Source organism: Actinia tenebrosa, unplaced genomic scaffold (assembly GCF_029948245.1).
Source record: "Actinia tenebrosa isolate PJP-AT-01 unplaced genomic scaffold, QUT_ActTen_1.0 PGA_scaffold2__45_contigs__length_23673736, whole genome shotgun sequence".
NCBI classification, from domain to species: Eukaryota; Metazoa; Cnidaria; class Anthozoa; order Actiniaria; family Actiniidae; genus Actinia; species Actinia tenebrosa.
Window position 1 is genome coordinate 10,293,825 of NW_028292579.1, and position 26,096 is coordinate 10,319,920.

A 26,096-nucleotide genomic window follows, 5' to 3' on the forward strand; every position below is an offset into this window, starting at 1 on the left:
TAAGTTCAGTAGATCTCAGTTAACCTCAGGCCTACGAAACTTAGCACTAATTTTGTACGATTTTGTCAGTTAACGTCATTTTCACGGATGTATGATGTGAACTCTATTAAACCTACACTAAAAAGGCACAAACATACATTGAACTGGTATTTTCTGCTTTCCTTTTTTTTTGACCAGGGCAATATCCTTTTACAATGTCTATCAACATATCAAATTGCAAAGGAAGTTGCGCGTGTCCAAACCCGCAGCAATTTGCCGCCATGTTGGTTGACATGGATCCTGGGCTCCAAAGGTTCCTTTTATGCTTCGGGTAGGTTTAGCTATAGGCGAGTGCCGGAGGAGAGAGATGCTAAAGGAAACGGCGGGTTTTGTTTCCTTGCGACTTCCCGTCAAAACATATAGAGCAAACTCCGGAGCGACAAGAAATAACCTCTGGACCCCATGGTAGTTTACATGACGAAACCAAAGGAAAATATTTTGTTTGCCATTGAGACCCCCACTATGACCATCAACAGGACATATAAATGTTATTGATAAAATAACAATAAAAAAAAATCAAATACCTTCGGGTACGTCCACTCCATCGATGTTGTATGTCTCGTCAAGAGTTCGTGCGATAACAGGAACAGGGGAGTAAAGTCGCATGGATTCCTTGATGCAGCGGAACAGATATGGTAGGCTTGAGATCGCTTCCCTAAACATACAACAAAATTACCGACAAACCGACATGTTATACATGATTTAGAATTCGTTTATTATTCTTCCTAAAGGATAATTTAAACGTCTCGTTTTCGTTAAACTTGAAAGGTCAGCAGTGGAGGATACAGGTCTGAATGTCCCTTGCACCCGCCCCTTCGATGTATTACTATGGAACATAATAATAATAAAGCCACAATTTTGGTGAAATAACAAAAGCAACCGGCCACTGAAAATTCGTATCAATCAGTCAACTACCAGGCGGTTGTGAAAACCATGAATCAGAAATTCTTACAAAATTAAGATAACTTTTTCAATTTTTTTTTGATTTTAAAAGGATAACACGACATCGTACGAGGACCTACAACAACTAATAAAGAAAGTAAGTAGAAACTTACCATGTGATGTGCTCATTGTTGTTGAATGCCTCGTCAATCTCCTGTTGGCAAATCTTCTGGTGTTTTACGTTCACTGCCAAGCTGTACAACGTCCAACACAAGGCTAAGAACATTAAGAGAAAATGAAGTACAAATGAATACCACCAAATCAAAATATGTCAAGGAATTAGAATTAGATATGTATTAATCAATTTTTGTGCTTATATTTTTTCAACCAATATTTTATTTCATAGTAGTCTTTATATAAGGTTTTATATTGTAAAGCGCATTAAGATCTTTTTGGAATGCGCTTACTAAGATGATGATGATGATGATGATGATGATGATGATGATGATGATGATGATTGTTATCATCATCATTAAGGAAAGATACGTGTTAGAAAGATCGATCTCAGTATAAACTTTGCTATGTGCTTTTCATTTCATAGCCTAGACGATTTATCACGTGGAACATTTTTTTTTTATTGTTGGCACTTTAGATGTGTATTTATAACACGCAGAAAAGCCTGATCAGTAACTATTTGATTTATTGATTGATATGATTAAAAACAGATTCTGAAAAGAAGCAAAGTCGCCAAACGCGAAAATACGCACCACTTGCAACAGTATCGTGCCCAGCAAACATGAACGTGTTGACCTGGGCTCGGATCTGGTCATCTGTCAGTCCTATTCCGTTTTCGTCCTGAAAATAAAAAAGTTTTATATGCCTAAGATGAACTAGTTTCAACCAACTCCGGTACGTGGTGAGGTATTTTTCAGTTTAATATATAGCAGAACATAGCGATAAAAAAAAGCATTAGACACGTTGATTGATAGAGAAAAAAGCCAGAGGAGCTTTATTTGTTATTTCCCATCACCATAGCGAAAATCTCAACCATCATTTTTTTTTCTAAGTTGTGCATGTGGAAGAGAAATGCGCGTTTGGAAGACTCCTCAACCAGAAGGAACAAGCTTGTGAAACAAGACTGTAATATGATAAAGATGAAAGCGTGGTGTCTTTTGTGACGTACCTTGGCCTCGAGTAGAATATCCAGGAAATCGTGGTAGCGAGGTTTTGCAAACCCGTTCACCTGAAACTAAAGAAAAAATCTCTCAATTTGCGAGCAATATACACTGATAAATCCATTTTATTTGTCCTCCAAATTAAGCTGCATTCCAACGTGATGCAAGGGGTCTATAAAGCGTATCGCATTTGGAGAGGGCTTCGTTTAGCATGAGCACTATTTTTTGATTACCTTGTTGTTGAGAAACTGCCTTCTGTTGGTGATGACTTTGTCCGATTCCCGATGGATTATGCCACAGTATTTCATAAATTCTCGATTGGCTGATGTAAGGTTATAAATGCAATCGAAGTGATAGACGGGGTTCCTGTGTCATAAATTGCAAGGTTATATTATACATAGTAAGTATATACTATTTCCATTGGTTCATTTTGTTCTACTTTGACTGCTATTCACTAATTACACCTATTTAATTAAAGGTTGTCATCGCCAAAGGCGATAGGCGAAAAGCGATAGGAGATTCCAAGATCCAAAAATAACTGTAGTGACTTGTGTTTCTGCTTCTAATTCTCGTCAAGAACATGGACCTTAGTGTTGAAAATGATTCATTGTTCTTAGTATTCAACAAAACCATGTCGGAGTGACCTGTAGCCTTTGGCGATGACAACGTTTATCGAAATAGGCGTATACAACTTGTTTCACGGGCCAAGTAAAACAAAACTCAATAAAATAACTATTATAAAACATGGAAACAAATATAGGGACCATACAGAATCAGCCAATATATTAGCCATCATTATTTAATTGTTTTGCAAGGGAACCGCATCTTCCTATAAAGCTCTTAAGTGTAACGTCGATTATATCCATGTTTAAGACGAAAAGCAGTCATTCTATATACATTCCATACTTTTTCATGACAGCAATTTTTTGTCCTAATTAACTCCTAATTGTTTTAGGAGAAGGTTAAAAATCATCAATCGCATATTTTCGCTATAGTTTAGCAGTTGAAAGTAGTTGGACAAGGAAATATGTCTTGACTTAAAAGCTCTATAGAATCCGAGTTCCAATCAAGTAGATTGACGTAAGCGCCAACGTACTTGGACGCGCTCACTTAAAAACAGTTTGACGTCAGTAAGCAAGCAAGAGCCCACAAATGAAAGATCCTAGAAAACTTTCAAACATTACATATTGACTTTGACGTTCATTTTCCGTTTCTATTGCCACTTGTAGATGACCTTTTGTTATCTGTAAGCAAAGGTTTCATTTTCATACTTGACTTAGCTTTTACCCCACCTTTTTACATCATCAGATTTAAATAATACCACTGGGTTTTTCTTGGAGGTATGTAGTCATCCGAGTCCGAATATAAAATTTGAAAGTACAGGTCATGAAGGTAATCGCCATGATGGGTTTAATTTTAGGAGGATAAACAACAACAAACGAACAGTTTTTTTGGACATTTTGCGACACATTGCTTCGATAAAAAACTAATTAATCATACAAGTAATCATTTTCTCCTTTATTGTGTATTTTCTATATGTAGGTATTTTGTTACTTACAGTAGACGGTCCAGCAAGGCCCTCGCGATGCCATTTATTGCTGCGATGTATTCATCTTGTATTCTTGTGGGAAATGGGAAAATTTTTAAAATAATAATGGAATTTAGGATATTAAATTTTTAAACGAACAGCAACTAATGAATTGAAGAAATGTCATTGTTTCCTTCAATAGTAGAACATGGTGGTCGGTAACCCAGCCGGCTGGTCGGTTGATCAGAACGAGCAGTGCCAGTTGGACAGTCAAGTAAAGACAACCCCACTCAAAATTCTAAAATTAGCATTAGAACCCTGTGTCCTTCAATGGTCGAACAGATGGTCGGTCAAACAGCCTGCTGGTCGGTCGGTCGGTTAGTCAGAATATCCAGTTTGGGACAGGCAAGCAAAGGCATGCCTGTTAGCAGAAGGCCCACCCAGAGTAATCCAAAAATAGCATTAAAACTATTAAAACTACAAATACGTTACAGAAAAGCAGCCAAAAATCTCTTACTGCACCGCCAGCACAAGTAGATTATGATAGATTACCTTTTAATCTTTTTCACATAAGACAATGAAAGTATCCATGACTGACATAGATCCTTATAATTGCATTAAGATCTTGAACACATTTTACCACTTACTTTTGCGTTTGGCAGGAGCTTGAGTAACTGAAGGCGCACTTGAGGATAGAGTCAAGCGTCAGGAGACTAATGTCTTGGAAGAGTTCGACCTTTCCGTTGCTGCGGGACCATTTATCCTGCAGAGATAATTTACTCAATTCTGATATTCATGATTCTCATTAACCTCATCTAACATTTACAGGTCTTCAATAGGTTTCTTTAGCTTGGGGATAATGACCACGTGTCATTCCCTAGAGTTTTTTGTTTAAGGGTTACGCATGAGAAAAAAACTAAAGAGGACGTCTATTGACCGTAAGGGTAAGGTGGAACCAAACTAATTCAGAGCGAATTTTGGACAGTTTTAATTCTCGCTCCCTTCGCAAAACTATCACGTCTTTCATTCTGATATAATATTATATTAAAACTATACCTTTATTATCAAATTCTAAATAATTCTAAATTTTGGCTACATTAGTTAATTAATTATACAGCTTCTCATTAATCCCATATAGGTAACTGTCCAATTATTTTCTTAATTGGACAGGTCTTGTTGATATGGGATTAATTAGGCAGCTATATAATTAATAGGTAATGGGATTTCATGCTCCCCAATCAAGAAATAATAATTAGACTCGAAAAATTCCTCTGACTCTAAATTGGACTAGGCCTACGGCCTCATCCAATTTTGTCAGTCCTCAGAATTTTCCTCGTCCAATTATTTCTTAATTGGACAGCATGGAGACCTATTACATATACTAATTAATAATAATAATAATAATAATAATAATAATAATTATTATTATTATTATCAGGGTTAAACTAAGTTAACCAAACCCAGATATAGCCCAGATATAATATTTCAGCCTTACCAATAGAACCTGAGCAGATTCCTGGAAAACAGGAAAGTACCGCAGAAGTATCTTAAAGTGGAAAGATGGCGTCAGTAGCTTTCTTGTATGTTCCCATTCTTGTCCTTCTTGTAGTCCCAGGCCATTTCCTGAAAATTAAGACATTTGCATCGATTTCACTTGCACCTTGACCACTACCACTACCACACTGTTTCGCGTGTTTCTAAAAGCTTTCCCGAATAGACCATTTTCTAATTGCCCTATTTCACTATGACGTCACTGCTTGTTTATGTGGGGGATAGAATCGCCAAATCCTATAGAAAATTCAACACAATTTGCTCTTAGCGAAACAGTTTAATCTAAAATGGTCTGGTTTTCAGATACAATATGTGTTAATATGTACTAACAAATATTCTGAGCGTTTACTGGCTATTCTACTTCTCTTCGTGGATTGATACGAGTTTTAGAACAATTTTCGGTGAATTTGCGTTGATTTGACCCCCTACGACGACCATGATCCTTTGCGTTTAAACAATAGATTGTTTTGATGTGACGTCATAGAGAAATAGGGAAATTAGTCACATACCGGCTGCTGTTGTTCCTTGATAATTGAGACTTATTTTTACAGGGTTAGTCTTATTTCAGTGAAACTTGAGTATTCGCACAAGTGATCATGAAACAATGTCGTTGGAGATAACCCTAAACCTAACTTAGGACTTGATGTTCATACATTTACTTTATTCAACCAAGTACTACCTCAGCTTGCAACCATTTTTTCGTGGTCACTCAAGAGAAACGTCTATATTAAAATATTTCAATAGACTTATACATTTCGTACTGTGCTAATATATTCGCAATTCCGTAGCCGTTTCAAATACTTTGTGGCTAGGTTCTAATCAAATCACGGAAGTGAGTAATCAAACCGACGGACAGCTTCATAGACAAATTTAATTTGCTATGGTCGTGGACCTCACAAGTTAGAAAATCAATTCAGTAATATAATATAAAAACTGATAACAGAGAAACCCACCCGGGTGATTTGCAATCTGGGGACGCAATACATTGTTTGCTTCAGCGAAAATTTCTAAGTGGTTTCTGTTATCTCTTATCAAAACGAAATATGCACCAAATAAAAATAGTGACTAGCCTTGTGGTGTTCACACGGAAACTAAGACAAACATTTTTTTCACAGGTAAAAGAGGCTAGTCCACGGTCCAGAACAATAGTTAACCATATTTCGATTCGGTGTATAGCCAGACTCAAAAAGCGCAGCGCGCTGATTCTAAAAATAGCTTAAAGATTCGGACAAACATTGCATTCTGTTTAGCCGCTACGAGGATTATACGAAAGATTTTATTATTTTTACTTAAAGTTACAATAATAACCAATGTAAACTAAGATCAACTGCGATCGGCTGTGAAAATTATCTGCTGAAAGTAAACTCGTAAGTTTGTTTGTCCGAATTTCGCCTTTGTCTTCGTTTTTATGACGTCACGGCTGCGCTGCGCTATTAATTGTCTATTTCTATGTTTTCTTTTAGTATAATTTTAGACTTGAATATAGAGTTTCGCTCGCAGCTGTGATTGGTCAAGCGACAAATCACTATGAGAAGATATACCCATAACAATTATTAAATATCCAAAAAGCTGTTTGAGCTAGCATTCGCCATGTATAAAACCACCCAAAATCATTCCAATGCCATTTTTGCGAACAGGAGTTGTTTGGGCTACCTGTGACCTAATCATATAAAGATTGAGCGTATCAAAACGTATTATGTTAGATTTCTTAATCACGTTGTTTTTAACTTACCCAGGAAAGGATACAGAAACTTGTAAAAAAATCTTTCCTTAGGAGAATTCTTGGAAAGTACGACACCAGCAGTGTCTGGATGGCAGAGAATCAAGGCGGATCTTAGCGGGCCAAACCAGACTCTATACGATGTCTTGTAAGTAGAAGCGCACTTCAGATGAAATGCCAATCCACGGCCATCAAAAGTTATCTAGTAAAGAAACAAAGGTGTTCCTTAAGATAAATGGATCATAACCAAGCTAGGAAAAAATTTTTTCCCCTTACTGTGAGTGGGGTTTGGGGTTGAGGTTGGAGTTCGCGACGGCAGGAGGCCGTATTGTGGTAACCTTTTTGAAGGATTGTGAAGGTCAAGGGAGAGTCGTTTTCCATCCAAGATCGACTTCTTTCATGTAAGGGATCATAGTGTACTCACACTTGATCTTTGAAACAGTACTTTTCTTCATGTTTTTTTTTTTACTAAATAGTACAAAATAGTGCAATGTCTATTATTTTATCTATCTTTTTAGAGTGGTTTTCATAAACTTGTGATATACACAAGCATTGTGATATTTATCACTTCTTCACTCGAATTCTTTTGCTTTCTATTATGTTTATCTGACTATTACACTATAATTAGGACACCTTGTTTCATGGGGTGAAAACCGCTCTATCAGTTGCTATTTAATACAAATTAGTACTAAGAACACAGTACAGTTTCACAGATAGAGCGGATGTAATTAAACTGTGAAATAAAATCAAACTAAATACGAACTAATAGTACTATTTAGTGACTAATAGTTGCAATCACTAAGCCAGAACATTAATCATACAAAGACAAATACACAAGAGACCATTTGCGTCTTTCGTTTAATAAATGTTCTGGTTGATTGATAGCAACTATTAGTCACTAAACAGATACTATTAGTTAGTATTTAGTTTGATTTTATTTCACGCTCTATAGTGTTTGCACTCTAAATGTATCTGCTAAGCAAGAAGTGAGCAACCGGTTATTTCTTTAAACTGAGAAATACTAAAGAACTTGCCCCGAGGTCTTCATAAATCGCTTTAGCCTAATGAACTAAGACAGCTATACTGCAATCCAATGATATCTGAGAGCTCGCGGATTATTCAAATTTGTACCTCTCGCAGTCTGCCTGATTAAGTTCTTCAAAACCAGATTAGTGGCTTATCCCGGATTAAACATTTTCAAACACTGCTGGTCTTAGTAATAATGCAAGGCTGGCCGCAGCAACAGCAGCAACAGATCTAGAGAAGATCCAGATCAAGAATATATCTTGGTTTGTCTTTGCGCAAGTACATTTGCAGTTGATTATGGATCAAAAGGGAAAATTTGTTGTTCTTGTTATTTTGGCAAGTCCTTCAGAACTTGTTCTTTATATTTTCTTAGTCCATCTTTGAATTTGATCAGCCAAGAGGCTTTTTTTAGGATATGGATCGAAAAGGTTTTGAATTTTACGGCGGCCATGTTGAAAGGCAGAACCGAAATAATCTCATCCCTCGAGGATCTGAACTCTTTCTAATGCAAAACAATTTCATTGTTGATATGGTGCAAGATGTCTGCCGGCTGTCAGGCTACCCGATGTGGTAAAATTTTAATAGGTGAATAATCCTATTGTCAAGATGGCCCTTAGCATGGGTCTATTTAGACTGTTAACATTCCCGCTCTTCCTTACACATACTCTGCCGAGTCGGGTTTTTTTAAATTTTGACCGTCTTTTTGAACGCCCGGGGAGCGGGTACGAAAGTCTAAGCGGCACGCGAGGAGAAGAAAAGGCGTCCCAGTCCCCGCTCGTGCAAATCAAGCAAAAACCCTGACCCGACTGAGTTTGGAGGGGGAAAAAAATAAAGAACACTTTTGAAACAGGTTTATTTGGGGTTTATACAAATTGTTTTAGTTCACTGTTATTAAGTTTGAATGAACACACTTAGTACATGTTTTAAAAGTAGAAGGGAAAGTAGGGTGCAATAAGAAGTTGGAGAAGGAGAATATAAAATCTGTCTTTCACTCATGATAACAACGAACTAGCTAGTGAAAAGCAGGGCGAGTGGGGAAAGAGTGGGTAAAAATTGTTTGCATTGTCAGTGAAATTAAAAATCAAACTTGGCATTGATTATTTATTTGAACAAAACTTTAGTCCATTCTATTATATTTTTAAATACCATTTAAGTCTGTGCACCACATTTCTTATGAAACTAGTGGCCATTTTGTTCGCCTTTATTTTCTACAAGAATCCCAAGGATGGTAGTTTAGCGATCTATTTGTCACTTCTTGTCCTCGAATGTCCTTGTCCATCCTTACAAAGGTCACTAAACGATGGCATTCTTGAAGATATCAAAAAAGACAATCCCTATTGTAGATGCCAATGATAAAACTTTATGATCATTAAATATCGGCTTCGGCGATCTCCTAACTAGCGTACGCGTGTCCTCAAGTCGTACAAAGTCGGACACTATTACTGAGATCAAACGATCCGACTTGATGTCAGTTGAGGTCAATATCAAATGATATTCCATGCAAACAATAAGCACAAAACTAATCGTATCCGGCCCTTGAACAAGCATGGAAAGTATCTTATGAGGATTCTGAGTGTCCTTGTCAAAGAGCTTATATACTTTGAGGCTTTATATACTTTGTAAATACATTGAATGAGAAGATGAGCTGACTGTGTTCATGAGTACAGTATCAGTATCTTATGTCAGACTGCTGGCATATGAAAAGAGACGTCCATAGCTTTGTAATTGCCGACATCCCCACTAGCTCCGTACCATGAGAAACATCGTTTAACGGCCTATACCTTCGAAGTTTATTTTACTGAAGTTTTCTTTATCGAAAACACCACTATTGCTCTCTACAAATAAAATTGTCTTGGAAAAAAATCTAATTAAGATCTAAACGATAGGGAAATTGAATTATCAAATTTTAGAAAAGATAAGAGAGACAATCACGAAAGAAGTTCGCCATCAGAAAATGAAGTTTTCTGGGTCTTTATTTGGCAGTTTGGAAGTACCAAACTTTGTCCTTCAAAGTAAAGGTCGAATAATTTTGGAGGGGCATTGTCACGATGCTGCAAAGTTTTTCAAACTACATAAGAGCAGTCTATGATATATTGTCGACGATATTTAGTTGAGCGAATTACGAAATAAAAACCAAACGACAACGCTCGAAAATCGTGGCGATTTTATTTAGAAATGGTATATTTAGGTGTTCAAACCTAAATCAGTCTAAATTTATAGTTTTAAAATCTTGCAGGCTGAACGGTGGGGCAACGATGTCAGTGCCAGGCTATGGAGGCTGGTTGTATTAGTTTAAGGATGTTGGTAAAAAAGCTCATGTAACATGTAACTGTAACTGATAAATTATACGTCTTTTTTTATTTTATATTTTATTTGCATCAGTACTTTTGTGTCGACTGACCCAGATGTTTTGCAAATCCTTCGAGATCATTAAAACTCTAGATTCCTAGTCGGAGTTTGCTCAAAGCATGACCATACAATAAAGCACTTCTCAGTCTTTGGTATTCCAAATCTCATAGGATCCACTCGGAAAATAACTGCTCAACATTCAAATTTCTTTCTCCCCATTCATCATATCAATAAGCAAGCAAATGGGAAACATCGATGCTTTAAAAGTGGGATCCTAAAATTGTATGCATTTTTGGGTATTTTTCCTGTATGCATTTGAATGAATTTGAATTGTCGATTTTGATCATCGGAGGAAGGAAAACCGGAAAAAAACAGGGGAAAATATATTCGCAGAAAAGGAGAACGATATTTTTACTTTTTTATCCTCAGACAAGGTAATTCGCGACTTTAAGGCAGAACACTCTGACCTTTACAAAAATACGTCTCTACCGGTTGATCAGGTTTTGAGGGCATTTCACATTCTAACTTGTCGCATTTCAGTAGAAAAAGTCAAAGTGATGATGATGAGGTTGATAATGACGATAACCAAACAGCTCATAATTTAAAAAGCTTTTTTTTCCAGCTCATAAAAATGACAATAAAATAACGAGAGCTTGAACTTTCTTTCCGAGACAGAATGCATGGAAGCCAAATAAGGTCTTGCTGCCCGTGACACAAGCGCAAAAAAACCATTCCTTCTCAAAATAGCTGACTGATTTTCGATAGCCATCATAATCGTTGACTTCAATAGGAGTCTCTCTGTTTATAGGGAAAACAAGATCGAATTTCCTGAAGTGTGCCGTTATCAGCGTGTGCTTAGGGTGCCACGCGCCATCCAGCCATCAAATCCAAGTATGAGCGATTCTTAATGACCGGCGTATTTATAGCTGGTCTCGATTACCCGGGGATTACAATGTACAGAAGTGCTTCATTTCTACATCTTTATACTGTCGTTATTGCACAATCACTGGCTCTCCCTCCCCCTGTATAAAGCACGTAACTGCCTGATTTATTATCTTTTTTTCAAATATATTTTAGTCTGTTAAACGTTTCCTTGCAGTGTCAGTACTTATTATTGAGCTGGCTTGCTGTCATCAATCTCCAAAGTCACCCTCACGTTTTAGCAAGGATGAAGTGGGTGGGCTTGAAACTCTATTTGGGTCTTTCAGACATTCCTATCCTGGGGCACATTCTCGGATTTTCATTCTTTTGTTACATTGCGCAGTTATTGAAGTACAGACAAGCGCAACAGGAGCATTACCCGATCTGTGGGGTTCAGCGTCTATAGAAAAGGTTAAGTGAATTCTGATAAACAGAAAACTGCGTACACTAATTTTAAATGCTGGCACGCGAACGCATTAAACACCGTGGCGCGTAACCCCTAGTGTCAAATATCATTGTTAAATAGCACACGTAGTATTTGCGCGCTGTAGCTAAATGATGCCCTGTAAAAAATTCATTCATTCTCATTTTCAGTCAATGACAAACGATAATGTAGTAATCTCCAAGGGTAATAAATTTATTTCTGTTTGTAGTACTCACGTCATCTATATTTCCTTTTAACCAATGTGCTTCAGGGCCAGGGAATCCTTTGACTTGCTTGGCAGAGCGCCACCTCATGATGATCAGAGAGACGATAAAATGAACTAGTCCAGTTGATATAAGTCCTAGAGCGACGTAAAAACCTATGTTTGTCCAGTCCCAACCTGCTTCTTTCTGCATTTTCATTTTTTGGACCAAATTTTTGCTGTCTTTCTTTTCACACTTGAGTTGCAGACGTTGTTCTCAGTTCTGAAAAATAAATGGCAGACGATAAGACTTTCAGAGACTCCAAAAAGTCTGGACTTTGTTCCTCTTTAATCAAGTTAAACAAACCTAAGATCGATCAGTGCTGCTTCAAGGCTCGAGCGCGTCTTATCTGGGCGAGAGTCGATGATCACTCTATTTCAATGTGTGGATTTTCTACTTGAAGTATTCGGGGTATTTCACCTATGGGCCAACGGTGCGATGTGCCAATCGAGATAAGCAAACATGAGGTTAGATCTCAGACTATGTCCACGATCAGGTGTGAACATAAGGTACTTCACAATTATCCAATTTTGAAAGCTGTTTGCGCTTTCGAAGTCTAACCGTTGGCAGGGCAACCGGCAAATCTGTTAAGTTTCAATCACTTAATCATCATACTCACGCATTATTACTTTCAAAAGAAACACAAAAGGCAAGTTTATATTGTAATTCTGTCCATCTTGTATGCATTACTGACAAGGTCTTGGTCGACAGTGGCACACGCCAGGCCCTCGGGCAAACGCATGGTGCATTTTGGACTGTTATTCCTTACAAGCATGCTTCGTTAGCCAGCTCAAATTAATTCGCTTCATATGAGTAGTAACAGGACACGGTAAAAAGAAAAAAAACTCTTATTTTCTTATCACGTTTTCTTGGAACTACGATTGTAGCTGACTGATTGCATTTGGATATTTTACGGGATTAGACCTGATTTCTCCGATTCCCCGATTGCGAAACTGTAATTACTTAATCCGAGAGGACGGAGCAGGAGCTTTTATCAGCGAATACTGCCCATTTACTTGTTTTGAAGTATTGATTACACTCTCTTTATACAGTCTTCTTTCAACTATGCTGAAATGTGTTATTTGAAATGTTATTCACGTACTTGCTTCGTACAACAAATGCTTTCTTTAGTACTACTTACTACCAAGGAAACAATCTAATGTTTCGTTATGTAATCGGTTTCGCGTAAACCTTTCTCAGGTCCTACCTTGTTCTTTCTTTCATACTATTTTAACAAGCCTAAGAACGTACCGAAACAAGAAGAACATTTTTAATGATCTCAAGAGTAAGTTTTCCTAAGGCACGCCCAATTCCAAATACAATACGTCAGCATTCACCGGTGTTCTATCCTTCGCAGCAAGTGACAAAAAAAATTGGCGAAGTTTACGGCAGCCATACTGTGGGAATAAAGACCATAATTCCTTTTCATTAAGAAAATGGAATCGATCTTTTGCGTTTGATAATTTCTGTTTTACAACAATATCACTGCTACGTGTGAGTGAAACCCCTTCTCTATTAATCTGCAGGAGAGCAATGAACTGAATATTGGTTATGATCCTTGCAAAGTTAGCCTTATAACGAAGACCGACCCTTCGGTGACCCAAAACATTGAAGTTTAGTAGCCCCTTAAGACCAAATAGATTAACTAGTCTCGATCAGAGACCTTATTTTAATCCTTGAACACTGGCATCTCAATTGTTAAAGGAAGGGATTAAGACTATATCCAACAGACGCATTTGCCACTGCATCTAAGTGAAACAATTCCAAACTGGCAGGAATGTAGAATTTAACAATATAAACGTAATTCGTAACAAGAAAAGAAGCAGATGCCACGCGTGCACTTAGAACTCATGGAATCACGCATGCGTGGATGAACAAGAAGTTTGATCGTGCACTACTAGTTGGTTCTCTGACCATGGCCAACCGTCGCATATTATAGATACAATAACATTCCCACTGTGATAGATCAACAGGCTGGCGCTTCTGGGTTCCATACGGCATTAATGTTAGCTTACCATTATGTGTGGGTAGCGTGCAGCATACCATGACTTTGAAATGATTTTCCTATCGGACCATTCACAAAGCACGTCATTTTGTAACATGAATGTTTACTTTTCTGCAATAGACTCCCTTGTTGCACATTGGAAAAGCTTGGAATGCACCTTAATTTGGAGGGCATCAAAATAGCTTTCCAGTTCTCATGAGATTGAAATTATTTCGTTTTGTCCTCCAAATTGAGCTTCACATGCAAGGGGTCTATAGGAAAAATTCTTTAAATTCTAAGCCGATGATCGCATTCATTGATATAGTTCAACTAGCATAAACAAGTTGTATCGGCTTCCGTCATTAATCGTGTACTGCTTTCCTGCATGCGGTTTGCCAAACCGTATTCGCTAGGAACTGTGTGCTACAAACTTGAGTCGGAATCTGGCATAGTGAAGCCAACGATTACTGAACTACGAGTTATCAGTGATACGGCTCACTATGGGGTTACTATTCAACCTACATGTATATATTCAGTAAACCTTTATCTTGACAGATCGATATGGTATATATATATATATATATATATATATATATATATATATATATAGCAATATCAACTAAAATTTTCCAAGATTCTAAAAATTACTCGTGGAACGTGCGAAATCCAGACATTGTAATAATACTATCAAAGACAGTACCTTCAGGTTCAAAGTTCGTGATACTGAAATTACGGTATAGTAAACATGAAATCTTAGACTCTGCCAAGAGCGGCCGAAAGTATTAATTGTTTGTTTGCTGACTTCACGGTTGATATTCTGACTGAGATAATATGATCTATTCTGATTACGTCTTACATAATTGTTTAAAAAAGGTAGAGTGGAGTTTCGTGGATTTTACTCTTCCAACTCCTTGCAGCGTGAGAGTCATTACTATACTATGATTGTGTGCGCTAAAAACACGTGTTTACGTAACGGAAAGAAGTTTGTGCAATATTTTGCTACGATAAACTTTGAAAACAAGGCTATCTTATCAATCTTCAAATCAATACAACTTAGAATGCTTTATACTTCAATTTGATCACTTACCAGAAGAAAATAATAACTCGCATGAAGACGATGTGCCGGAGGTATGATCTACGACTAGTGCGACTCCCAGCACAAGTCGACCGTATTTCAAGGCGGACCGGAACTCTAGTAGTTTGGGAACTGAAACATTCAACTATCAATGTGTATAATCGGCGCCTACTTCCTGTTGATAGACTTCGATTTGATATCACTTTCCCGAAATACTTATTGGCTAAGAATTCATGGAATTCTATCCGTTTTTTCAATAGTTTGTCGGATTTTGTTGGTCAGTTTTGCGATGCAAAAAACCCTCAGTATTTAAAATGTCAAGAGATAGTGATGATACTTGTTTGAGTCTTTGATTCATTATGCCAATTAAAAATAACTTAGGGTTGTACTTTAATGAGATAAAAATATCCTTTATTGGTTTAATTTGAAAAGCCAGTTTTAATAGCACAAAAAGAGGACTTGACATCGAAGGACAAAAATAACAGGCAATTAGACGCGAATAATCAGGTAATACGATGTCTAGCTTTGAAAAACAATAACGGGGCTCAGCTAGGCAAATAATAATAATTTAATGAAAAAATATTTATATTTATTTATAGCGGATATATTTTTCATAGATAAACAGAGCATTTAGCCAACGAACTTATAGTGTAGTCTTCATTTTTGTCTTATGAACATACAAAACTAAATCTTTGGAATCTTGCACCAACTTTGAACTCGTATGATTCGGAATTGGAGTGTGAGTGGGTTCCAAAACTTCTTTCGCCGTTTGCAGCGTTTCATGTTATTTTCTTCCTGCTTAGTCACGCTTTCGGCCTTTTCCTGGAAATCATTTTGAACAAACATCCGGCCTGTTACATCCACTTCTTCCTTCTGTATCGAGCAAACCATAGATTCGTGGAAAGTATCCTTTAATTGAAGTTTGCTTTTTGCAAGTTGGTATGATTCACTAGCCTTTCCTTGACTTCCGTTTGATAGACAGTGTTTTTGTGCTATTAAAGTCTCGCATTTGCTAACGAGGTTTTTCTGGCTTTCCTACTTCCTTAAGAAAAAGGAATTATCAACAAAATCGAAAGAATTCCGCGAAATCCCCAAGCTAAAAATAAAAATAATTAAGCCCAAAATAGATCTTCCGAAGTCAGTCTAGTGCACAAACACTACCGTCGATGACTGAGACCTTTGGCAGTCTCAGTTTAACTATGGGCAGCGGCATTTCCGAAAGTACGCGCTATCTAACTACCTTATTTTTTCCTGGTTGCTCCGACGGAATTACTTTTTCGTTAACCTTTACGTATATTAAAATGCGTGGTAAAAAGCCGTTTACCTTTTTTTTTTTTTTTTGCCAAATTCCCTTTTACACCCACGAGACCAAATTACGATCCAAAGGTCATTTTTTACAAGTTTTTGCAATGACTCGATTTCTCGAGGCTACCTGATGGTAGAAAAATGTTTTAAGGTGAATGAGTTTTATATCTCAAATGACATTGGATGGAGGGGCCACGTACATTTTGTTAAACCTCCTGCGTGAAGTCGTAATTTTTCCTTTATAGTGAAAGACTCGCAATAACCTCGAGTTTATCTTGATGTTTGTAAACCGTCGGGTGTAAAGGAAAGCATTAAGAGAAGTGACTGATATCATTGTAGACGGGGCCTGAAGGTATTCTTATTGAAAGGAAGTGAAGAAAAACCCCAAAGTCGTTTAAGAGACCTCCAACCGCGAAATCAGTTGAGCCAGGGGATGATAAACTACTAAGGCATATCACTGGCGAGCTAAAGGTCCCGGAACATGATTTACCGATATCGATAATCTTTCACAATGGAGTTATATGAAAAAGGCCTACATCCAAACACAAACCAAAATGCAAAAATAAAATAACAAAAAATAAATATAAATAAACAAATAAATAGTTATAAAATATATATTTCAGATAAAATGCTCGCGTGGATTGGGTGACTACTTTGTGTATACCAGAGGACAGAGACACGCTTGCTCAAAATCGTTCAACATATATATTTTATAAAACAAAACATAACGGCTGCTTATGCGGTCTCTCGGCACTGTGATATAAACTCTCTAGGAGCTGTAGAGCACTCGAATCTACGCCGTGCGTTCCTAAAGTGCTTGTCTGGAAAGGGGTCCTTACTTGCCTAGTTCCCTCGTGCTCTACAACTCCCAGACATCACAGTAAAGAGAAATGCGCGCGCGTTTTATATTTCTTTAATAAAAACATTTTCCATTCAGTATTGTGAATTTGCCGTTGATTTGCATCTCAAATTCATCCAGCAGATAACTTCAGCGAACTTCCTTATTTAACGACTTTTCTATTTGAAGGCGAACTGGGTAGTAATAGTTTCATTGTTTCCCATTATTTCCTACACGAGTACTGGAAGAAGAAAAAAAATAAACGTTTTTATATTTTTCCATTATGACAACTGAATAAAGTTAAAAAAAGTTTTTGCTTTGATTGTCAAAGCCTAGTTCTTATATATATATTAACAGCTTTATTGGGAAACTAATATCACAATGTATTGAATAGAAAAAAAACTAATAGTTACCCAGAAAGGAAAGTCACGAACGGGACACGAGACACATGCTAGGTGACCACCCGATAAAAAGTTGAAATAATTAAGCGTAAAAATATATGCAAAAAATACAACATTGTACGTAAAAGTGAAAAATAAGAATGCAAAAATAAGTTCATTAAGATAGTTCATGCATAATACTGAACAGATAGGCAAAACATACTCTTCTAGTAGTCATACATGATTTGGGGTTCGCGATGTAACTGCTTTTACTGACTAAGGCTGTGAATAATCTTCATTAGCGGTACAGAAACAACCTGATCCTGAAAACTGCAAGTTAAACGACGTTGATAAGTATGTCGTTAATAAACAATAGACATTTAAGTTGAAACATGTGCCTCAACAATTCAAAGAAAAGGTGACGCTGACGATGTCCCCTGAGGAAAAAGGCTTGCCCCTCTCTAACAACAGGGTCATCCTACTTTGATAGGGCCTACATCACTGTCTCTACCGGTATCTTTTGTCGTTGTAGCGTCTCAGTTGCGTGGCGTTCGTGCAGATAACAAAACCGTCAATTAAAGGATTAAGTCTTTATCTTTATTTACGTCTTGCTGGTGATAGCAGTCTTAACGCTTTCAGTAAACAAATCGTCCATGATAAGAGTTTAACACTTAGCTTGTGTTGTGGCAATTTCTTTATAAATAGAGACCATTAGATCCGACAACGAGTAACTGGAGAACGAGTACGAGTACAAGTTTCTAACTTTTCAAGATTGGCACTGTCATTTCGTATTCGTGATCCTGTACGTAGATTGAAACTTTAAATTGTAAATAATCGTAAATCCACTGTGATTTATTGTTAACAACGCGCACAGGACAACTTTTAAAGCTCGTTCTCGTACTCTATCTCGTACTCGTCGGATCTAAAGGCCGCTAATATCAACGATAGCCAACTATGCACTTTGTCGTTTAAAATTAATTAAGACAACAAAGCAAAAACGTTACATAGTCTATTAACTATGCCTATATATGAAACAGTAATGATGAAAAGGTAAATTATACACCGTGAAAAGATGAAAAAACTTACTGACGTTTCGGACGCTAGTCCTTCGTCGGAGTAAAAGAGAAAGAAGTGGTAGAAAGGAGTGTATATATGATAGAATAAGACAAAAGAAACCAATGAGAGCAAGGTAGGCAAGGAAACAAAAACAAAAAATCAAAAGACAAAAGACAAGGTTAGTTGAAAATAAAGCGTTCATTAATCCCGTTGGGACTAAGAGTGCCCAATAGGTGAATAAGCCGCATTTCTTTGGTCTTGCGACAATCATTGTTGCCGTTAAGCAAAGAAAGACCGAAAACAATGAAGTCAGAAAGAGAATGGTTAGCTAGATTAAAATGGCGGGAAACTGGTTTGGTGGGATCGTTATTGCGAATATCATAAAGATGATTGCAAATGCGATCACCAAGACGGCGGCCAGTCTCGCCCACATACAAAAGATTACAGCGGGTACATTTAATACAATATACAACATTAGAAGTGGTACAAACAAAATGGTCAGTGATTTTAACAGTTGATTTAGGACCGACAACAGAAGTGTGAGAGACTATGTGAGGACAAGTATAACAACGTTTACGAGAACAGCGAAAAGTACCAGGTTCTTTGTTAGAGGGAAGAACTCCCTTGACCAAGAAAGAACGGAGATTACGATCACGTTTATAGGAAAAGAGAGGGCGGTTGTTGAAAATAGCAGAAGTGCGAGTATCAGAGTCAAGCAGAGAAAAGTTGCGGTTAACAATGGGTTTAATGGAAATGTTAATAGGATGATACGTAAGAGTGAAAGGAATGCGGTCATTAGAGGGACGAGTGTGAGGAGTGAGAGCGGTGGTACGATCAATAGTAGAAACTTTACGAATGGCGCGATCAATAACATGAGCAGGATAATTACGCTTAAGGAAGAAGGAACGCATCTCAGAACATTTAACAGAAAAATCAAGATCATCACTACACAAACGACGAAGACGAAGAAATTGCGAGAACGGAATAGCGTTAAGAGTGTGCTTAGGATGAGAAGACGAGTAGAGTAAATAAGAATGAGAGTCAGTAGGTTTGTAATGGACACTAGTGCTAAGACGGTCGTCATTAACACTAAGCAAGATGTCAAGGAAAGTGACTGATGTTTCACTAACCTCCCACGTAAAGTCTAAGGCAGGGTGAAAAGAGTTAACAAAAGAGATGAAAGAATCTAAGTCATTACGCGAACAAGAAGTAGCACCAATACAATCATCAATATACCGTCCAAAAAACTCAGGTTTAGGTCCAGTATATTGTTGAAAAACAAGGTTTTCGATATAACCAACAAACAAATTGGCATAACTAGGGCCCATCTTAGTACCCATAGCAACACCGTTTATCTGCCGATAATACCGATCACCGAAAGAAAAACAATTAAGAGTAAGAACAAGTTCAGCTAAGCGTAACAAAGTGGGAGTGCTGGGCTCGAGGACAGGACGAAGATCGAAAAAATGCTGAAGAGCACGAAGGCCCTCATCATTAGGAATAACAGTATACAAAGATTTGACATCCATAGTAAACAAAAGCTTAGAAGAGTTATCAGGAAAGCGAAAATCGTTAAAAATACTAAGAGCGTGATTAGTATCCTTAATATAAGTAGGTAAAGACTGAACAATAGGCAGCATGAGAGAATCTAGATAGCTAGAGATGAGTTCGGTAGGACAACTACAAGCAGAAACAATAGGACGGCCAGGGTTGTTAGCTTTGTGAATCTTAGGAAGAAAATAGACGTGAGAAGTACGAGGAGTAATAACAAAAAGGTTTTTAGCAGTGGAGGGTAAAGAGCCATCAGAAATGAAAGAGTTAACAGTGTCTTTAACTAATTTTTGATGGTCAGGGGTAAGATCCTTATCCACTTCACAATAAAAATTAGTATCAGAGAGTTGACGTATAGCTTCCTGTTTATACAGGTCAGAACGCCAGACAACAACTGCGTTTTTTATTTCCTTTTCCTAACATTAGCTCTAATCTCGCTCTCAAACTCTTTAACCTTACTCTCGCTAAAACACGCTTTGTTAGTCATATCTATTTCATTGGTCGTTGTCTTCATGCTAAAGTCATTCCTGTTGGTTTTCGTGTTAAGTTTCATGCTTCTAATTTTGGTGTCAACTCTACTCAGTATTTTTCCGATGTTTCTTCTGCTTGTTCCACTTTCTCTCGCTCTGTCATGCGTTCCACTATTCGTAGTATGTGCTGTAAACGTGATGCCCTCACTCTTGATACTGCTGCTTGCCTCAGAGACTTGTCTAATGTCTGTCCGGCAGTGTTAGTTTCCTCCATTCGTAATCACATTCTTACTCTTAACCGCCGTTTGTACCAGTCTTTGTTTGTTACTAAGCGTAATAAGTTTGTGTCTCTTGTTGGTTTTGATCCTTTTACACATGTTGAACATAGCAATCACAATGTCTTCAGTCATTCCGTTGTCACCATTCCCGAAGATTTACCTCTTTCTGATTCTGAAATTTCAGTTCTTAGCAAGGGTTTGAACTTCGTTCCTCTTGCTAAGAAATCTGATGAATTTCAGGTCAAGAAAGACTCTGAATCTTTTTTTCGCCGTACTCGCCTTAAAGCTTTTTTCTCCGACTCTTCTAACTCTAACTGTGAACGTGATGTCTTTGAGCGCCTTTGTCCTCGTAAGTCTAACTGGGTCCCTCCCGAGGGACAATTTTCTTCTCTTGATCTTTTTGTCAATAAGTGTCGCCGTGATATTTCTAATCTCAATCTTAACCGTAAACTCAGTTATTCTAATCTTTCTAAGGACGAGTGGTTGGCTTTACGTCAATTACGCAATCGTTCTGACATTGTTATTAAGCCCGCTGACAAAGGCGGTGCAGTTGTTGTCTGGCGTTCTGACCTGTATAAACAGGAAGCTATACGTCAACTCTCTGATACTAATTTTTATTGTGAAGTGGATAAGGATCTTACCCCTGACCATCAAAAATTAGTTAAAGACACTGTTAACTCTTTCATTTCTGATGGCTCTTTACCCTCCACTGCTAAAAACCTTTTTGTTATTACTCCTCGTACTTCTCACGTCTATTTTCTTCCTAAGATTCACAAAGCTAACAACCCTGGCCGTCCTATTGTTTCTGCTTGTAGTTGTCCTACCGAACTCATCTCTAGCTATCTAGATTCTCTCATGCTGCCTATTGTTCAGTCTTTACCTACTTATATTAAGGATACTAATCACGCTCTTAGTATTTTTAACGATTTTCGCTTTCCTGATAACTCTTCTAAGCTTTTGTTTACTATGGATGTCAAATCTTTGTATACTGTTATTCCTAATGATGAGGGCCTTCGTGCTCTTCAGCATTTTTTCGATCTTCGTCCTGTCCTCGAGCCCAGCACTCCCACTTTGTTACGCTTAGCTGAACTTGTTCTTACTCTTAATTGTTTTTCTTTCGGTGATCGGTATTATCGGCAGATAAACGGTGTTGCTATGGGTACTAAGATGGGCCCTAGTTATGCCAATTTGTTTGTTGGTTATATCGAAAACCTTGTTTTTCAACAATATACTGGACCTAAACCTGAGTTTTTTGGACGGTATATTGATGATTGTATTGGTGCTACTTCTTGTTCGCGTAATGACTTAGATTCTTTCATCTCTTTTGTTAACTCTTTTCACCCTGCCTTAGACTTTACGTGGGAGGTTAGTGAAACATCAGTCACTTTCCTTGACATCTTGCTTAGTGTTAATGACGACCGTCTTAGCACTAGTGTCCATTACAAACCTACTGACTCTCATTCTTATTTACTCTACTCGTCTTCTCATCCTAAGCACACTCTTAACGCTATTCCGTTCTCGCAATTTCTTCGTCTTCGTCGTTTGTGTAGTGATGATCTTGATTTTTCTGTTAAATGTTCTGAGATGCGTTCCTTCTTCCTTAAGCGTAATTATCCTGCTCATGTTATTGATCGCGCCATTCGTAAAGTTTCTACTATTGATCGTACCACCGCTCTCACTCCTCACACTCGTCCCTCTAATGACCGCATTCCTTTCACTCTTACGTATCATCCTATTAACATTTCCATTAAACCCATTGTTAACCGCAACTTTTCTCTGCTTGACTCTGATACTCGCACTTCTGCTATTTTCAACAACCGCCCTCTCTTTTCCTATAAACGTGATCGTAATCTCCGTTCTTTCTTGGTCAAGGGAGTTCTTCCCTCTAACAAAGAACCTGGTACTTTTCGCTGTTCTCGTAAACGTTGTTATACTTGTCCTCACATAGTCTCTCACACTTCTGTTGTCGGTCCTAAATCAACTGTTAAAATCACTGACCATTTTGTTTGTACCACTTCTAATGTTGTATATTGTATTAAATGTACCCGCTGTAATCTTTTGTATGTGGGCGAGACTGGCCGCCGTCTTGGTGATCGCATTTGCAATCATCTTTATGATATTCGCAATAACGATCCCACCAAACCAGTTTCCCGCCATTTTAATCTAGCTAACCATTCTCTTTCTGACTTCATTGTTTTCGGTCTTTCTTTGCTTAACGGCAACAATGATTGTCGCAAGACCAAAGAAATGCGGCTTATTCACCTATTGGGCACTCTTAGTCCCAACGGGATTAATGAACGCTTTATTTTCAACTAACCTTTTCTTTTGTCTTTTGATTTTTTGTTTTTGTTTCCTTGCCTACCTTGCTCTCATTGGTTTCTTTTGTCTTATTCTATCATATATACACTCCTTTCTACCACTTCTTTCTCTTTTACTCCGACGAAGGACTAGCGTCCGAAACGTCAGTAAGTTTTTTCATCTTTTCACGGTGTATAATTTACCTTTTCATCATTACTGTTTCATTAGAAACACCGACGCAGCTCACACTAGTTTTTAGCTAGTTATATCTTTTTATGCCTATATATGAGCAAAAATACAAGACGATTAACTAGTTTTAGCTGTCGTCAACTAAGAATATATAAAATACTGCAGTTAATTAAGTTGAACATAGTAAAATCGAAGGATGAAAGTAATGAAAGTAAAAAAAAAAAAAAGCGATTAAAATATTTCAGTAATGTTTTATGAGCACATATATATCGTATGAACCATGATATGATTTGTGGGATTATAACATAACAACAGTATTAATTGTATACCATTAGACGCCCTAAAAGTCAAATATGAGTTTTTCATTAAAATATGAGTTTTTCATTAAAATATGCTAACACGAAATAAGCATCGTGACCATATGTGAACTATCAGTATAGTAAACTAATTCCGTCTGAGCTCGATCAAATCATTGATTGCTCAACTGTACGCCGAACACTGCTATCTCACTGTTGAGACTATCGATGACGGATTAGATTAACCACGATCATGTCTGGTTTGTGACCATGGATCGCCTAGTAGTAAATCGTAATATTTCGCAAGTACTGCTCCCGAATTAAACACTGATCCCCAAAGGAGATCCTCTTTACGATAACTGAAGCGGTTTTTATGAGAGGTGCTTGATGACTGGCCACGTAAATATTTCAAACGGTTCAAAAGGCGATTGAATCATTGAGACGGATAGAAATGCCAAGTGTCTGAAAAGGCATCCCAAACCCCTTACGATTCAGCTTGTTTGGATGTCGAGCGATCTCTGGCTGGCAACAGCATGTGGTCCCGCAACTGTTAATTTGGTATGTTGAGAAGGAAACGGGGTATATGAGTTGGTTTGGAAGAATCATATGATGTTACTATTTCCAGATCTATTCACTTCATTAATCTCTTAGCTGGATTATTTGAAAATACTTTTAGGATGCATCCGACAAATGTTAGCACATCATAATTTATGTCTTTAAACTCATAAAAAAGCGCCAACTGATCTCGTGCGTTAGGTTTATCTCATTATCTCATTATTGTTTGTTGGCAGTTTGTCAACCATCCTCAGAACCTTCACGTATGACGATCGAAGCCTTCTTCATTCTGCTCCTAAGTTATGGAACTATATTACGCCTAAGAACTTAGGATGGCCGAAACTCTGAGGCATACTTTTAAATCCAGACTCAAGACGTTTCTCTTTAAGAACTATTTCATCTTTGAACTTTTAGCTTTAAGCCTTTATGTTCCATATTTGTCGGAAGAGGATTCTGATTTCCAATCACTTTTTTTTACTTTTTACGAGTACGAAAATACCATGCGCATAGCTAAATCGATACGGCATTGTCTTCAGTCTAGCAGCATATTTTAATATAATCATTGCCATCGAACAATACCGACAAAACATCCTATTTAATCAGTCCTCAAAATCAAGGGAAAACCTGACTGAGAACATAGAAAAATCTCAAGCCCTGCTTACGTTCATGATTTAGTTTCGCTTTAATAGAGTTTTACAAATTCTCGTCCAATTACCAGCACCCTTTCTTTTATCTTCTGTTTCTCCTCTTTCCTGTCTTACTTTCTCGACAACAACATGCCTGATCTGCTCAAGGCCAGACGTATTATGTTTTAGAGGTATTTTTCTTTGCTTTTCCATACTAACCACGTGATCGCCACATGGCCAGACCGTAAAATCACGTTCTCGCATCGTGCTGGTTTCCGGATCGCTTATCAGCTGGAAGAGTTCAAGTGGCGCGTGCGACACTAAAGTGCCTACCAAACAAACTCGTCTTTTACGATTTCACGAAATCAAATCCCTCAGCTTTACATAAGATCGGCGTCTTATCTTTCACAGTAATTAGTATTCCTGCTTATCTTGTACGGTTTACTGACCCTTTACATAACCCGTTAGTCATGTCGGCATCGTGGTTCTAAGGGATTCACGGTACATCTTGGAAGGGCGTGATGTAATACCGTACTTAGTCATTGATGAGACGCTTACTTTAAGATTCTCAGACACAAAGAAAATCATTGAGTAAAAGAAGAAGCGAGGGAAAAATTAAGAAGCATAACAAAAATTCCTCTGCCAGCTCAATTTTTCGTTGATTGTTCTACTTAGGGTTAAGGTATTTGAACTTTGATAACTTAACAAAGGAAAATGGCCTTAAATACAGCCGAACTGCTTCAAGAAGAGAATTAGTTCGGTCTATTAAAAAGAGGTCCGGCTGCTTGATCTCATCAGCCAGGGCTTCAACGGATGAAGACATAATAAGCAGGACATACAAGCCCTTGATTTAGGTGCAACAAATTAAAATATGCTATTTGTTTTTCCCCCTCAAAAATAGCCAAATATTTGAACTGTTGTCAGGAAACACATTAAACGTTGTAGATAGAAAAACATTTTTATATTCAAATCGTAGATTTAAACATAATTCCATTTGCAGCAATAATGAAACGGTTCTTGTTATTCAATGTAAAATATCTTAGCAGTAATAAATTACTGAAATTATGGATAGCCGGTTTGACGGAAGCCCTGATATCCCTGATGTTATGACTGCTCAATCGCTTTTATGACACATAGACTAACAAGTTCGTTTACATAACAGCAGCAAAGCGTTATGCAAACAAAACGAGGTGAGTTGTTATCGGCGCAGGAGTAAGTACATGGTGCTGATACTGAAATTATGCCACAACAGACGCCTCAACTTCCAGAATCTATAGCGTGACTTACAAATAAACTGAGTTTTGTTAGCCTGCGTGC

The 26,096-nt window shown here is 37.6% G+C and overlaps 1 protein-coding gene across 3 annotated transcripts in view; it reads right to left on the reverse strand.

Annotated features, from left to right (window-relative positions):
* Positions 1 to 26,096, reverse strand: part of LOC116289865 (cytochrome P450 4F1) — a 31,241-nt gene that overhangs the window by 4,445 nt on the left and 700 nt on the right. Inside the window, exons 1-11 of one of the 3 annotated variants that reach the window (XM_031696802.2) lie at positions 14,950 to 15,039; positions 11,852 to 12,100; positions 6,908 to 7,097; positions 5,120 to 5,247; positions 4,272 to 4,387; positions 3,655 to 3,717; positions 2,330 to 2,462; positions 2,105 to 2,170; positions 1,689 to 1,776; positions 1,095 to 1,197; positions 564 to 694 (exon numbers count right to left, since the gene is read on the reverse strand). In XM_031696802.2, the coding sequence (XP_031552662.2) occupies positions 564 to 694; positions 1,095 to 1,197; positions 1,689 to 1,776; positions 2,105 to 2,170; positions 2,330 to 2,462; positions 3,655 to 3,717; positions 4,272 to 4,387; positions 5,120 to 5,247; positions 6,908 to 7,097; positions 11,852 to 12,037 (1,204 nt within the window). In that variant the 5' untranslated portion in view covers positions 12,038 to 12,100; positions 14,950 to 15,039. Of the gene's footprint in view, positions 1 to 563; positions 695 to 1,094; positions 1,198 to 1,688; positions 1,777 to 2,104; positions 2,171 to 2,329; positions 2,463 to 3,654; positions 3,718 to 4,271; positions 4,388 to 5,119; positions 5,248 to 6,907; positions 7,098 to 11,851; positions 12,101 to 12,184; positions 12,253 to 14,949; positions 15,040 to 26,096 lie in introns of those variants that run through there. The other 2 variants (XM_031696801.2, XM_031696803.2) reach the window with 2 other exon arrangements.